The 16,956-nt window shown below is 41.5% G+C and overlaps 1 protein-coding gene across 2 annotated transcripts in view; it reads left to right on the top strand.

Moving 5' to 3' along the window:
* Window positions 1-16,956, top strand: part of PAX5 (paired box 5) — a 318,326-nt gene that overhangs the window by 95,463 nt on the left and 205,907 nt on the right. For both annotated transcript variants that reach the window (XM_084834904.1, XM_084834905.1), the window contains exon 6: window positions 16,336-16,511. In XM_084834904.1, coding sequence (XP_084691030.1) covers window positions 16,336-16,511 — 176 coding nt within the window. The remainder of the gene's footprint in view (window positions 1-16,335; window positions 16,512-16,956) is intronic.

The raw sequence follows: 16,956 nt of genomic DNA, 5'->3' as shown, positions 1-16,956 counted from the left end.
GTGGCACTTTCAATCTCACTTGGCTGTCAGCATTCATCCTTATGTCTTGTCCAACCATGCTGATTGAAATGTCTCTCCCACCTTACCTGCTTCTATTCTCCCATTGACCTCACTTATGGCTTGTCATTTTGAATCCACATTAATCTCTTCCACAGAATCAGTAGCTTGTGGCACTCATCTACCTGGTGGGGAAATGGGAACCCAAAGTAAACTTTGATGGCATTTTTGAGTGCACAGTTTTTATAACTAACTTCTATACAGAATATAGTTACGTGGTGTTAGAGATGCAAAGCATATTCTATATGCAAAAGATATAGAATATACCTGTACCTATAATCTGAACATTTTCAAACTTTCTTTTGTTCGTTTTTCTTGCAAATTGTAATAAATTGCTGACACAGTTAAGGGGTTACTTGTCTGTTTAAGCAGCTGCTTTTTGGGTTTTGTGTTAAGTTCGGTATGCAGCCATTTAAGTATCATGATCGCTAATTGTAGGTTTAGAAGGTGTGTTTATTGATGACTGCATTAGCACAATATTGGTACAGTTCTGAATCAGTGCCTGGGCATGGTAATGGACTGGATGAGGGCCAATAAACTGAAACTCAATCCAGACAAGACAGAGGTACTGTTAGTGGGTGGTTCGTCTGCCCGGCTAGGTGATGTTCAACCTGTTCTGGGGGGGTTGCACTCCCCCTAAAGGATCAGGTTTGTAGTTTGGAGGTGCTCTTTTGGAGGACCCAGTTTGTAGTTTGGAGGACCCAGAACTGTCACTTGAGGCAGAGGTGGACTTGGTGGCACGGAGCACCTTTTATCAGCTTAGGCTGGTATACCAACTATGCCCTTATCTGGACAGAGATAGCCTAGCTACAGTTATCCATGCTCTGATAACTTCTCGTCTGGATTACTGCAATGCGTTATATGTGGGGCTGCCTTTGAAAACAGTCTGGAAACTTCAGCTAGTCCAAAATAGGGCAGCAAGATTGTTAACAGGGACTGGCCAACGAGATCACATTACGCCAGTACTTTTCCAGCCGGACTGGCTGCCAGTCCATTTCCGGGCCTGATTAACTGGTATTAACATTCAAAACCCTAAACAGTTTGGGGCCAGGTTATCTGAAGGATCACCTCCTCCCGTATGTACCTGCCTGGACCCTAAGATCATCCTCAGGGGTCCTCCTCTGGGAGCCCCTGCCAAAGGAAGTGAGGCAGATGGCTACTAGGCCTTTTCTGTTGTGGCCCCCTGGCTGTGGAATGAGCTTCCTAGAGAGGTTTGCCTGGCACCTACATTGTTCTCCCAGTATTTTAACATTTTAGTTTCTTAATCTTTTAGCTCTGGTGTTTTAAATCTGTATTTTAAATCTCTGCATTGCTGCTAGGTTTTATTCTGGTTTATTGTTATATTGTGGTTTTAAGCTGTTATATTTTATATTGTTTTATGTTGCACTCTGTGGTTTTAATTTTTGTGAACCGCCCAGAGAACTTTGGCTATTGGGCGGTATAGAAATGAAATATATAAATACAGTGTACAGGCCTTAATTCCAGTATGCTAGGGTTAACCCTAATATATTATGGGCTAATCTATAACCTTTATTTACAGGAAACTAGATTAGATGATCAAAGGCTGTTCTATCCCTCACATCTTAAAGGGCTCCAAGAGGGACACCTTTACCAGAGTTCATCTTTCTACATAGTTATTTTGTGTCTAAGGCAAGAAGTTTCCAGTTAAATTTTTCCCTCCAGGCCTTCAACAACCTTTCGGTAGCTCTGGTCACCAGCTGAAAATACAACTTGCAAAACCCAGACCTACAAAACTGATAAATGTGTATATAATATGTAAGATGAGAGATGCAAAGGAGGTCAGGGGGGCTAGTACCTTCAACAGTTGTAGGGAAGAGGTAATTTCAGCAGGTACAGTTTTCCATGCAAAGGAGAAGCAATCTGCCCTTGCTGAAATTCCCTCTTCTTCTACATAACTACGTAACTATCAAACTATTAAGGGAGCAATCCTATGACCGCTAGACAGCGGCTAGATGGCCATAGGATATGCTGTTTCCTGGAAAACTGGCCTCCCCTCACTTCCACGCTGCCTCGGAGGCAGCATGGAGAAGCCCCACCCCCCGGGCTCAGAACAGGAGTGCTGAGGGGCTGAAAAGGAGCAGGGCTGGGGGCGCTCTGGGGTGGGAAGAGCGGAACTGCGTGTACAACACATCCTATGTGTCGTACAGCAGCCTCCTCTCCCGGTCAGCTGTCTAGCAGAAAAAGCAGGGCAGGAGAGGCGCAGAGAGAACAATCCACCTCGTGCTTCTCCTGCCTTCCTTTGGATAGGCGGTCGCCTCCAAGTTCGGAGGTGGCCGCCTATCTAGTTAGGATTGCGCCCTAAAGATACAGGAGTCCCTGTCCCCCTTTGCATTTAAGCATCTATGCCTAAGATGAACATACAGGCAAAAACACATGTGTCTTGCCCAGAATGTGCTCTGAACAAATCCAAACTAAACATGCCTGGTATGTGTCTATCTGAATGCCTTTTGCTCTCAGACAGCATGAACATAGTCTTTACAGCTCACAAAGGCCACCGATGGTTTACACACAGTGAATTCACTTTTCTCCACCTGCCTTTTTTCATTTTCCAAAGGCATTTTCATTTAGTTATCACACGAGAACACACTGCCAGCAGCCACTGCCTCTCTTGATATCCCCATCTCCTCTTTAGATCCACATCTTTCAAGAAAGAACAGTGGTAAAATAAGTGACAGCCTGTTCTTTTCAAGTTTACTAATAAAGCAGATCGCATCAACCAAGTTGCTTGTATGAGAGGTAAAAGAAAAAATATAATTTAAGCTAATGAAGTTGAAAGAAAAACACAGAAGCCTGATGGTAACATAGTTATGCATATAATTATAAACTGAGCAATCCTGGATACAATTGCAGGGAGATGGCAGAGGTCTTTAGGAGCGCTGATGGGCTGCCGATAGTCAGCTGAAACAAATGGTCCGATAGTGTGATACCTCAGCTCCCAATAACATAGGGCAAATGGCCTTCCAGGAGGAGATATAGATTTTCCTTTGAGATATGGAAAGGGAAATAAATTAAATTATGTTGGAACATAGTTTATAAAAAAGGAGAGGGAGGGAAGGACAGGGGGAATACTACGAGGTAAAAAGGGGAGTGTGTGTGTGTGTGTGTGTGTGTGTGTGTGTATGCTGGGGGCGGGGGAAGAAACAGAGATAGAAAATCAGCTTTCAAAGGCATTTGCAATTTAATTGATATTTGGCGGCAGGAAGCCAATCAGTATAAGTAAATTGACGTTATAAGATAAAAATAATTGCTTAATGGGATACCTTCCCCCATGGCTGAGGCAGGCCAAATAAATGTAGCCAGGCACACAGAACCAGCATGATGGCCGTTACTGGTTACAGCCTGCTGCTGCCTTACTGGCAGGGTTCTGCTCGGGCTGTAGTTTATTTTTATGGCATCTGCCTCCTCTCCCTGAGAGAAGGCAATGAGCGGTTTCACATTGATTGCCGCTCCAGCCAACGGCGGCCAAGAGAGAGGGCCATAATTAATGACTTTATTTGCCGGAGCACTGCTGAGAACAATTGAGTTTGTTATGGTAACAACTGATGCCAGCTTTCCTAGAGGCTCAAGGGAGGTGTTTTAGTGTGGAGTCCAGCCGCCAGAAACCGGGCAGTGTACCAGATGATCCACATGCAGCAGGAGTGCTTTGGCAGATGAAGTGTCAATAAGCCTGAGTGATTCCACCTTGTGCTGATGGAACCAGGGGTAAAGCATGAGGGGCTTGGATGAAGCACGGCCTTCTCAGACACTGCCTTCCAAGATTCATTATTATGATTCTGTTTCTTTTTTTCAAACCTGGCTGCAGGGGCTAGTCATCGTGGGAGAGCCAGCTTGTCCTGTTCATTAGTCTCCCTGTATATATATTATATCAGTGACAAAGCTCAGTTAAGTAGCTTGGGACAAAATGTATCTAGGCTGCAAGACTTTCAGAGACCCCCTACCCACACTCACCCACCAATACTGCCGAAATGTTTAGCTATATCCTCCTCTCCTGCTGCTTGTAGCAACAAACATGGTGTACAGAAGGGAAGGGAAGGATCCAACCAGACAAAATCCTTCTGCCGCCCAAAGAGAATCCCTCAAAAATGTGTGCATGTCATGCATAAATATTATATTGGCTATATTTGGGTTTTATTTTCTTTCTTGGCTTAAAAAAATTAACTATAAAACAAAGTACTCAGGGTCAATTCACACAATGTCTTTCTGTACTCTTCTGTGACATACTGCAAGTACTATGCTGCAGTAAGTTCCATGTAGAACTAAATCATAGGAAGTGGCCAAATTGTGTTAGGATTGTGAGCTGACATAAGTTTGGCAAACCTGATTTTTCAGTCTTCTGGATCGCCTTCTGTTGGACCATTACCATGGCCTTACTTCCATATGGATGTCTGTTGTGAGATGCCTTCTAAATTTACCTTGTGGCAGAAAATGAACATGTGAATGAACTCCTAGAGTCTGTCTACACCACAGATTTAGGGTGCAATCCTATGGGGATAGGCGGCCATCTCCGAACTCGGAGGTGCAGGGCAGGAGAAGCACGGAGGGGATTGTTTCCTCTGTGCTTCTTCAGCCCTGCATTTGTGGCTAGACAGCCGATTTTGGCTGTCTAGCTGCGGGAAGGCGGAGAGGGGGAGGAGGCTGCTGGACGACACATAGGATGTGTCGTACTGGCATTTCTGCCTGCCCTGCCCTGGAATGCCCCGTTTTGGCTGCTCTGCATGTTTACTAAGAAATAAGTTTCACTTTCCTCAATGGAGCTTACTCCCAGGCAGCTCTGGCATCAGCAGCTGTCATATGAGGGCATTTGTTGGCGCCTACATGCCCCGCTGATGGTTTCCCTGACACCTCCCACCCCTGCACCTGCCAACATTTGGGCCCTAGTGGTGGTCCTGCTGCAGCAGCCATCTTCCTATTTGCACACTCACTTGTGAGCAGGCTCACCTGGAGGTGGCAGCCACTCCATTCCTGGCCCATAACTGCGCTCCTGCAACCACTGGGTAAGCCTGTTCACTCAATCAATGCGAGCATGACGGGGAAGGGGAGGCTGGGGGCTGCAGCAGTGTCACTACCAGGGGAGCCATGTGGCAGCGAGTTCCAGTCAGCAGTAAGGGCGGGGCACCAAGGGCTGCCTTCCCAGGGCCCCTCAAAATCTTGAGCTGAACTTGCTCCCAAGGTAACTGTGTGTTTAGGATTACAACCACAATCAAGGGTTAAATCTATATATCCAGTTATCTTTCTGTCTATCACCTATTCTTGTAAAACTCAGTGGTGAATAAAGCAATAAAGACAGCCACCAAAGTACAAATAAAATCAGTTTACATAAATGTTTAAAGCTCTGTATTAATTACAGAAGGAATACAAGTTCCAAGTGATTGGCATGGTTTCTTGGAATTATATGCAGAATAATTTGAGCTAGAACTATAAGCAAGAGGGCGGCTTCACATGAAAGGAGACGAGTACTTTGTGCTTTCCCCTTGTTATCTGTTCCTTCCTGCCTTCCTTTCTAATCCCCCCCTTTCGTTGTAGGAATGGGGGGGCAGTGCAGGGGTTAAGGGGAGGGAACCGAGGGGATTATTGGGGACAGAGATGTGAAGGCCTGTGGGGGGGAAATGGGGTGGTGGGACCAGAAAAAATAATTTAGAAAACATTTCCCCCCACATTTTCAAAACATTCCCAGGAAAAAAAACCCAACCCCCAATTTTTCTGATCCCTCCCATTTTTCCTGTCTCCCCCCCTGGCGGGGGCTCTACATCTCTAATTAGGGGTGAGAAGGGAGGTGATTGTTGGGGAAAATTTATATAAAAGAAAATTAATATATATATATTTTAAAATAAGCTATTAATTTTAAAACAGTCTACCCGCAGATTGCCCCCAAAAGTAAGGCTTGACTTTTCCTTCCTGAATTCCAACAGGGTTGGACATCACTGGGAAATTAATTCCATTAAACTGGGACATTAACTTTAAAAATGTGAAATATTTTGTAGTGAGGCTTTCTATTCCACCATATTTTGCTTTGTTGTATATTGGATAGATTTTGTGGGTTCTATGTTTTTTGGATATCAGTATATTAACCTGTCTCAGAAAAAAATGGGCAAGGAACATTTGAAATGAAATTTAGTTTTCAGTTTTCACTGAAGACCCCAAATACTCCCATGTATATAAGCTTTGGAGCAAATTCTTTCTTGTAGCCATGATTCATCTCAAAATTGAATAAAAATGTATTACATTTGCTACAGAGGGAAAGTTTGAAACAGAAGGGGAAAATGGACAGCGCAACCCATGCAAATAATTTCCTAGATTTCTGTGCACTTTAGCCAGTTTACATCCCCCTGAAAACTGTGGAACTACAGTTGTAACATCTTGATCCCATGAGCCGCTACACTGGCACTACATTTCGTGGCATCAGTCTTAAAGGTGATGGCACAAAAAGGAGGCCAGCCAAACATTCTCTTGCTTCAGTCTTTCTTGAAGTCAACTTTCATATTTGAAAATACTAATAATTTTTTTTAAAAAAATAGGTTATTAAAGCATGTATTTTAACGTAATGTATATGTGAACAGCAGTTTTCAATTGGCCTGTAACCACTGATCTATTTAACCAGTAGGTTAATCAACTAAAGTTTTAGTTGATTAATTTGTCTGTGCAAACAGGCTGAGTGTTAAAAGCACATGTTAATTTGGGAGGCTAGTTTGGTAATGGGATGTTACTGCAATAGGGAATGAAAAAGAAAATATAAGATGCCCTTTCCTTTTAACAATGATTGTTACACACATTTGTTTTCCCACCCCCTCCATGGTCTCTGATCAAATAGGTTTTGCAGGTTTTTGAAGCACTATTAAAACTAGAAAAATCGGTTTTATTAAATACCATAATGGAACAGAAAAAATGTATGTGTATATATGTGTATATGCCTTCAGTGGGTGAAGGAGACAGAGCTGAAACTCTGCCATCAAAATAGCTCCATGATACCACCTTCAAGTCTCTGAAAAATTACCACCAGTGCCCAGCTTTACGTACTCCTACAGCAGATTCTATGTTCAAAATTTACTTATGAACATTTTTAAAACTATCAGATCTATTGTGAAAAATCCAAGCCTGTGCTATAGCCTTTTCAGATGTTTCTGTATACAAATGGTAAGAAATTAAATTCTCATTGTATTTATCTAGGTAACTGCAGTGAACAGAATATTATAGAATATTAAAGGAAAATGCAGGAGTGATAGATACACACTTTAATACTAATTCTAGTGTTATATTTTATGAAGTTTTATTTCCTAGTCATTATGGCTGGAGTATCGCTGGCATGTATGAGATGAAAGACAAAAATTCTCAGAGTTCTTATAAACTTGGACATAAGACAATAGACTTTGGTAGTGATACTGATCTCTATGTATCTAAGACCAGCAGTGGTCCAAGTATATCTAACAGGTCAAGCTTTGAAATGAAGAAGCAATAAGCCAGTGAAATGGTACTATCACCGAAACATGATTGATCAATTGAATTCTATCAGAGACAGTGGACAGTGAGATTAACTCAGGCCTGATAGGTTCAATGAGTTAAAGCATGATGTTCATTTCAGCTTCATTTCACCAGTCTTTGCTTGTGAAATTGGTCAATCAATAGAGGTTGAAGATCATATATATATATATTGGTGACCATCTTATAGGGAATATAATCTAGTGTTGTCAGCTCCTGACTCCGGCTGCCTTCAGTGGGTAATGGAGACAGAGCTGAGACTCTATCAGTGCCATCAAAATGGTCTGATATCTTCTCCAAATGAAAAGTATTTTTGGATCTCTGATGATTTATCTTTCTTTCTCCCCCCCCCCCACCCCCTTTGATCTACAGCAAAAACCCATACCATCTTGGAGAAATATAGTGATTTCTCTTGAAAATATTTGTGCAATGATCTGCTGCATACACTACAAAATATAAAGCTTTTTCTTAGTGATATTATCCTTCAGAACAATAACAATAACAACAACAACAAATAAATAATGGCATTTAGGAAGCTGAAATGGAGTACATGCAAAGAAATCACCCAGCATTTCATAATTCTGAAATCAGTTTTGCTATTCCAGGCAAAGTGGTTATACTGCTTGCCTGCCAGATAAAGGCAGAAGATGTTCAGGACTGTAATACACTTTAGGTTGTAAACAAAGCGTTCCAAGTGGTAATTAAGCAAAGTCTTCTTTTTTTTTTTTTTAGTCTCAATTACAGGCAGAGTGCAGCAGGAAAAAGAACTGCAGTTTTTGCATCTAATATTTCAATTGCTTTCACAGTGTTTTAAAATGTACAGTTTAACACATTTCCTAATTAGCTTGCATCTTCTTATAAGGTAGAATAATTCGGTTTTATCCAGTAATGAATTTGGACAATGTGGGTCTGAGGCTTGAAAAATGGCTCTCTTTCTGAGCAGAGACTACATAGATAATACGTTATTCCATTGGTTCTTCATTTTTTAGTTTAATGCTATAAAAATCATACAGCTGTTTTATATCACTAATATAACATCCAAGAGGAATTCCATACATTCTTCTTATTCCACTTTGGTGGTGGTGGTGGTTGTTGGATAATAATAGCAATTTGGACTGGGGGACAAATATCAAAGCTTTAAAATGTATTTGAAGTACTACGTCCCATGACTTTTGACTTTTCCATTTTTCATAACAGGATTTCCTCTTAAATAATCACCTTCTGTTAATATCTAGAATGCCAACTGAGAGCCATTGCATCCCAGTGGCTACAGACTTGGTTTCAATTCCCCCCTTTGCCTTGGAGCACTGTAAATATGCTTTCAGAATGGATGCAGTCAGCAGGTGGAAGGGAGATTAGGATAATGCCCACTGCCGGCCCCCCAATGACCTCAACACATTGACTGGACCTTTTGCACAGAGTTCCCATACACAGAATATGTATGTGAACCAGGTTTGTAGATGGGATCCTGTGTACAAGGCCTACAGGTGTACAGCTTCTATGTGCAGAGGCTCTATGCACAAGGTTAGGCCCAGCCCCACCACCTTGCCACTCAGAGGGAGAGGGCAGGTGACTGAGTGAGGGGATGAGGTGGCTGCTCCTTCTAAAACCAATCCTCTGTGCCGCACTGCATAGAGGGAGATGACAGGTGAGCAAACAAGCAAGCAGAGAAGTCTAAGCAACGTGTGAGTCCAATCCTTTCTGCTGTAGTACCCAGGATGTGTGAACAAGAGAGAAGTAGGAACAGCTGCTGCTTTCTCGTCCTGACTGGCGAGTCCATCTCCCATGTTCTTTTCCAGCTTTTGCTGAAGGGGCAGTGGAAAGGAAGACTGATTGCTATTTACTGTTTAGAGATTTACAGAATGAGGCAATGGATCATACAAGGATGGAGGTGGAGCCAGGGTGGGGGAAGGCGTTAAGGCTGGCAACGCCTTTGGTGGATAGGCATGGCAGGATGGATCACATAAGCAATATCTTTGAGGGCTATTTTATACAATCAGCAAGATCAAGTGGTAAAGTTTTCCTGGATTGTACCATTTCAGGCTGCAGGTGGGGGTTTGGATGGGCGACTTTATCTTCAAACATGCCAGCCTCCACCTGCAACCTAAAGTGATGCAGAAATGGTGCAATCCTGCTTTACTATGTGATTTTGCTGATTAAGCTTTGCATCCAATGATGGCTTTGCCTTGGCAGATAGCGCTTCTGCTCACTTAAGGCATTGCATTCAGTTTTTGCCAATTGTCTCCTACTCACTGCAGCCGTCCATGCCATATCCCGGGGTGTGGGGGGGACGTTTTTTCGATCTGTGGGCACATTTGGGAATTTGAGAAAGTGCTGTGGGCACCACCACAAAATAGCTCCCATGGAGGATGTGACTAGTGACATAATGGCTGTCATCTAGGCATGGCTAGTCAAAAGAGGTGTGGAGGGAAGAGAAAGAACGAGGCTAGAGGCTGGGAGGGAGGGGAAAATAGCAAGGCAAATGGGTAGAGGGGAGAGAAAGCGTGAGGCTAGAGGCTGAGGGGGAAACAGCGAGGTAAAAAGAAATGGGGCAAGGGGGAATAGCAAGGCTAGAGACTGGGAAGGAAGAGAAACAGCAAGATAAAGGGGTGAGTGGGAGAGAAAAAGTGAGACTGGGGGCTGGGAAGGGAAAGAAAGAAGGTGAGGGACAGGGAAGGGAGAGAAATAGGGAGGAAAAGAGTCAAGTGGAGAGATATAGCAAGGCTAGAAATAGCAAGGCTGGGAGTGGAGAGAGAGAGAGCAAAAGGGAAAGGTCTATGTGGACAGAAGACCACTGGATGGGCTCCAGGAAGCAACTCTTGCCTTCTCTTCCTGCTTGCTGAATAGCTGATCAGCAGCAGGTTCAGGAACAGGAAGTAGAACCTGGCACCCTAATGTTTTTCAAGATTGTTACTAAAGATAATTTTTTGAAGGGGGCAGAGAGTGGAGAGCTTTGCGGGTGCCGTTGGAGGTCACCATGGGCACCATGGCACCCATGGGTTCCTCACTGGGGACACCCTGCCATACCCCACTCTATTCTAGAGGGACCCCCAAGCCTCAGAAACAGCTTTTCAGAGGGATGGGGGATCAGTAAAAACTGAGCAAGCAGAACCTCTTTCTGCAAAGGCAAAGACACAATTGGGCACCGGACCTCCTGCCATATCACAAATTGTTTTTGCAACTTCCCTTCGTTTCAAAAGCAATTTGCCATGCAGTGTGGGTGGCTGCTGTAAAAACCCTTTGGTTTCCTGGTTCTTTGCATCCCGACCCATGTTTACTAAGAGAGTCAGAAGTAAAACATGTTTAGTTCAGTGGGATATACTTCAAAATAAATCTGCTTATCTTAGTCTTACTGCTTACTGTTTATTGACATGAATGCACGATTTTCCTAAGTGATGGAATGACTGGATGAAGAATCCCTTTACCACTCCCCAGGGCATATTTATAATTTAAACTGTTAGAAGTCTGCCAACAGTATTTTTAATTATCGGAGATGTTCTGGTGTACTCAAACAATGTCTGATGGTAATGGTAATTATCTCACATTTATGTGAGTGTTGAAATGAATTACCATGGGAATTCAAAATTTGAAAATTCCCAGCATTTGTGATTGTCAAATTCAATTCTGAATTACCACAAACTGCTACAAATTGTACAAAATCTGGATTTTAGCTATGAAACTAGTTTTGGCTGCAAAATTCAATTTTTGAGGTTCTGATACTTCAATTTTTAGCATTAAAAGTGAAAAAAAAAAGCTTTCATGATAGCAATTTAATTATTTTGTGGATACAAAATGGAGAATTATTTTTTTCAATGTTCACAGTGCAGTTTCAAATTCAAAACTGACTTTATTTCAGGTCTAAGTGTGTACATTGTGCATTGCCTTTCAGCTATAATAGGCCACTAAACTCATTCAAATATTCATTTTTCTTTACAGCTGAAATAGATATAAATTTGTTATAAAAATAGGATGTTGAAACCTTCCTAATGAAATATAATAAACATTTAAAATATTTCACAGTAATGCCTAAAACTATAAATTAGAATGACTATTATACCTGGTTGAAATTTATCTCTCTCTCTATCTCTATATCTATGCCTATGTGTCTGTGGTCCGGTTCCCATGATCACTGCGGCTTAAATTGTTGGGTTATTTCAGGGTCGTTTCCCCCTCCAACAAACCATGCTGCTTGGGTTTGGACAACACAACTGGCTGCACCCAGGCAGGTAATTAGGGAAATAGTGCCTGATACATGCCAGGGATTAAAACAAGCCACCAGTGATCCTGAAAAATGGTCTGGGTATTTATAACTATTGTCTGTCTGGGTATTTATAACTATTGGTGTAGAATATAAATTTGGTAAAAATGGGCACAGTTAATGAAAGTTTGAAATTGGACAGCATGTCATATTAAGCATAGCCTTGTCTAGTCCTCGTTTTATTGGCCTTTGTTTACTATATAGCAGTGTCTCCCCCCATTTCCACCCCCCTTTGGATTGCAGCATGGGAGGAGAGGGGCTGTTGTGACTGCTATTCCGTGGATCTACTCACAGAAGTTGCTTCTGCCCAATTTTCGGTGATTACCCCCTTCTACCCCAAGCTACCAAGCCACAGCTCAGTCTAGCCCTTTCAGGAAGGTCCCCTGAGCTTTGGGAAAGATTTTTCAGTGAAGCTTCTTAGGGAAGGATTCCAGGGAGATCCACCCACCCACTCACTTCCACTAACATTTTTCTGGATCCAAGCTTTCATGTACTACTTGTGGCTTTCCCTAAGACATCTAGTTGGCTACTGTGGGGAAAGAGGATGCTAAACTAGATAGGCCTTTGGTCTGATCCAGAAAGGATCTTCTTATGTTCTTATTGTCTGGGAGACTTGCTGGTGTATGCTAGAATTTTAACTCTAGGCCACTTCTGATTGATTGATTGATTGATTGACTGATTGTTCTTTGCAACCCACTCTTCTAAAGAACTCAGAGTGACTCGCACATGGTTCCCAGGATGTCTTACATCCAAGCAACTTACTGGGCCAGACATGATTAGCTTCAGCAACAGAATTGCATCATGTGCCTTCAGGCTATATTGTGCCCCTGATGCTGTTTCAGAATCATTTTAAAGGTTAAAAAGATATTTTACTCAGTAACCTTAACTCACGTTAATAACAGCATTCGGTATGACTTTAGATAACTGATGGGTGTGCCCCATGAATGAAGGCACAGTTTATTTCAGTGAAGCAGAGCAATGTTTTTGTTTCTGTTTCACCAGAATTATGTAAATGTATAACTTTAAAGCCGAATTGCAAAATAATATTGGTTTAACCTGAAATTTTAAAACAAGCATTTCCATGCTCTGCAGAAAGGGGTTCTTGGCCTTTTGGCAACATGCAGCTACCTACCAGAGTTTTAATTTTATAAGCTATGGTTGATTAAATCCAGCGTTTGTTCTGCTAGAAATGATCTAATTTGGGAAAGTGAGGAAAAGTGATCATTTGCTTTATATATGTTTGTACTTTTCCACCTTCTTTGTGCCAAATATAATTCTTATACAAGTGCAGGCTTCCCTCAGTGCAAATACAGGAACAAATTACATTTTTGCATTAAACAATATTGTAGTAACTAACAAGAGTAAAAACAACAGTGATTGTTGTTTATCATTATCATGCCTAAATGTCAGGGTGGATTGATTTAAATGAATGCTTTAAATCAAGAGTTAAACCAGCAAGAAAAACAGATGATTTAAATCACTGATTTAAATCAAGTTCCCCATTAAAACTTTTTTATGTATTTCCTGAATAATGGCGCAAATGTGACCATGTTAATTTACACATAAATATAGTATTTGCACTGTTTCATTTTTACATGTAAGCTTTGCATCTCTTAGTCTCACGATATATATTTTTGCATGCTTTCCATTTTCACCTATAGAGGAAATGTATTTTAAATAGGGTCGCATATAGGGTCTTTCTTATGACCAGTACCAGGCAGTTTGAGGTTAGCAGTGCAGTCCTATACATGTCTACTTAGAAATAAATCCACTGAATTCAATGGGGCTTAATCCCAGGCAAGCAATTATAGGATTGCAGCCAAAGGATGGGGATACTGGACAATTTTGTCTTTTTCTTTCCAGTGTTGCTCTTTCTACTTCACTCTGCCTTGGCCCATCTTCACTCTCACAAAAACAAAGTAGAAAACAAAAATAGGTCAAAGCAAGGTTAGATAGATGCTGGGCAGACTAGAACAGTTTATTTTCATCAGATGAAAATGAAATACCTATCATTGATAGGTAGAGTGTAAATATTCACATTTGAGAACCGGTCAGATTGGTTCTTCATTTCCACAGAAAAGCCTCCTCCAACTCATTGTATCTGGTGGAGGCACTGATTCAGTTTAGAGATTAACTGTACAGTTAACATGCTTGTATCCATTTAATTTTAACCTAGTTATTGTTTAAGAGAAAATTAGTATTTACATTTTTTAATCTGGTTTAAATATTTAAAAATCATTTTTGTCTGATTCTTAAAAAGAAAGAAGATACTTATCCACCCTGCTATATTGTTTCTGCCTCAACTAATTCTTCTGCATTGCCTGGCCCAGCTCCACAAGCACATAGGCACAGAAGAGCAATAATCCTATCCAGCCTCTGTCTTTGAACATGTGACTTCAGGGCTTTTCCAGATGAGGATTTACTGAGGAATGATGATGGCCCGTTCACTCACATTTCACGGGTGATCTAGATGAAGGTTGTCAGCCTTTTGCAATCCACCTGTTTTCCCAGCAATTCTCCCAACTTTTTGCTTAACGAGGACCAGAACAGCTGCACATTTTCTTTGATGATGTGGACTGTAAAATGCGGAATGGGAACAGGGTGGGAAGAGTTGTCCCTGGGGAAAGTGGATGATCTCTTGGAGATGCCCTCCTTTCCTGATTGCATGCTGTGTGTACTTCCTGTTGTAGATCCACGTCCTGCAGCTTCTTTCAGATCTTCAAAACGGCATTAGCAGCCATTTCCACTGCTTTACTCCCAGAACTCAATGTGTCTAGCACCAGTACTGAAATTGCCTGCTTAACTTTGTAATTTGCTTTGGTGTCCCCCCACCCGCACCTGTATGTTAGTGGCATTCCAGGAGAACAGACATGCAAGGACTATACATAAAAATTACAAAGTTTTAAATTGTGTGAGACAGCTTTGTGATGATGGTGATGGGAGTGGTGTGTGTGTGTGTGTGTGTAATCTGCTGAGTCCTTTAAAAAGGAAACTGGTGTAATCTCCGTTGAACACTTCAAAATGGCATTAGCGGCCTCTTTTATTATTCGTTTCTGTTGCTGCTTTACTCCTGGAATGCAGTACTGAGATCACCAGCTTAACTTGGCATTCTTTTTTTGTTTTTAATAAATATAAGCATAAGTTAGTGGTATTTCAGAAGAGCAGACTTGGACAAGGATTATAAATAAATAAAAGAATTGTGTGAAACAACTTTATGATGCCAGGGGTTGGGGCGGGGGAGGTGCTGAGGCTTTCTTTTTACAAAACAGGGAGCAGTGAATCTGCTCCATTTGCTCTCTAAGCTGCCTGCCAGTAGGCAGCCTATTTAACAGCCATGTTTGTCTGGAAACTGAGCAGGAAGTTAGCAGATTCAGGAGAGCTGTGTGCTCCATATCTCTAAAGTAAGGGATTCCAAAATACCACACTTCTGGCTATTTTTTTTTTTTGTTAAAGTGGCATGGGCTGGCAAGTTATACTCACCAAGCACATGTCCAGAATGGGGAAAAGGTACGATGGGAGGGGTACAGAACAATGGAGGAGCAAAGGGAGAGACAAGAAAAGGACACCCAGACACATTCTGCCATGGACCACCCCCCCTTGTGTGGATGCAAAATCCTACTATGGCCACTGAGAAAAAGGGCTTGGTGTGGATTGTGGGGTGCAAAAACCATGGGTTGCAGGCAACAAAACCTGTTACAGATACTGGCTGTCTCTACACCAGCCTAAAATCCCCTTCTCCCCATATCTGAGTCTTCCATTATCTTTCATTGATCTCGCTCCTCTTCTTGCTGCTTTTCCTCTTTTCACAGAGGAAACTGAAGCGGAACACAATGGGGTAATTTGATAGCTCATTATCTGCAATCTATTTAAAAACGGAACAAAGGGCATTTAGTGCAGGAGACGCCTTGAATGATCACGCCATCATGTAAAGGGCCTGCAAACTTCTGTGAAGGAGCAATCTCAATCACAGGATAAAAACTCAGTGTGAAGGAGCCCACTGGCTAGCGGCAAAAAAGGGCTCTGTGTGAAAAAAGCTTTAGTCCCCTTGGTCTATTAGCATTCCAATGGAAATTGAAGCAAATATTCAGTGAGAACTTTACAGTGGATTTAAAGAGTTTTTTTTTTTTTTTTTTAACACAACAGTATATTAACACGGTATATTAACAACATGGTACTACTGTATAGTTTGATCAGAAATCACCATTGTACTTTTAATGATTTAGAGTGAGGGGTTACTTTTGACATTTAATTAAGTATCTTCTGCCATCAATTACTCAGCTGCTGTATGATCCCTTAAGGCAGTTTCCCATAACTCTTCAGGGATTAATGTGTCCTTTGAATATAAACACATAGACATGCAACTTACATGTATGCAAGGAAAGGGCACAGTAAAATTTAAAAATATATGCTGTTAAGTTGTGGTTGGCTAATGCAATTTGTAATAATTGTTTAAAAATCAAGTGAAAAATACATTTTGATTGCCGTTGTAATAGGTATCTGTCTCTGTATTTTTCCCTCTTGGAAAGGTATTCAGGAGTCTCCGGTACCAAATGGCCATTCCCTCCCGGGTAGAGATTTCCTTCGGAAACAAATGCGGGGAGATCTTTTTACCCAGCAGCAGCTAGAAGTATTGGATCGAGTCTTTGAAAGACAACATTATTCTGACATCTTCACGACAACTGAACCCATCAAACCAGAGCAGGTAATATTTAGAGCTGAAATGAACTTTCTTCTTTAGTTTGTCCCCATATCCACCTCCAGGCGATCAAGTATTCTTTGCCATCTACGTATTCTTTGCCCTCTACGATTTCATATTTGACATTTGATATTTGTCACAGAATTTTTTATCTGATATTCTTCGGTATTTGATAAACTGTATTTGATAGCAGTACTATAAATTTTATACATAATATTCAGTATTTGCTCTCCATTCATTGATCATTCTTACTGAGCGGTTGATAGTCACTCTTTTGAAACCAGTACATGATGATATACAGAAACTTGGAGATGATATTGTCAGTGATAAGAAGCAAACATGGAAGGAGAGTGAACACCCAGGAAAAAGGAGGACAAAAAAAATTCAAGTAGCAAGGGAATGCATGTCAGGGGCAACTTTGTTCATACTATAGAATCACTGGCAGTGCAGG

This window comes from Heloderma suspectum, chromosome 2 (genome assembly GCF_057233095.1).
Source record: "Heloderma suspectum isolate Gila_16-S chromosome 2, 16-S_ref, whole genome shotgun sequence".
Taxonomy (NCBI): Eukaryota; Metazoa; Chordata; class Lepidosauria; order Squamata; family Helodermatidae; genus Heloderma; species Heloderma suspectum.
This window is presented reverse-complemented; position numbering and strand designations above follow the sequence as displayed.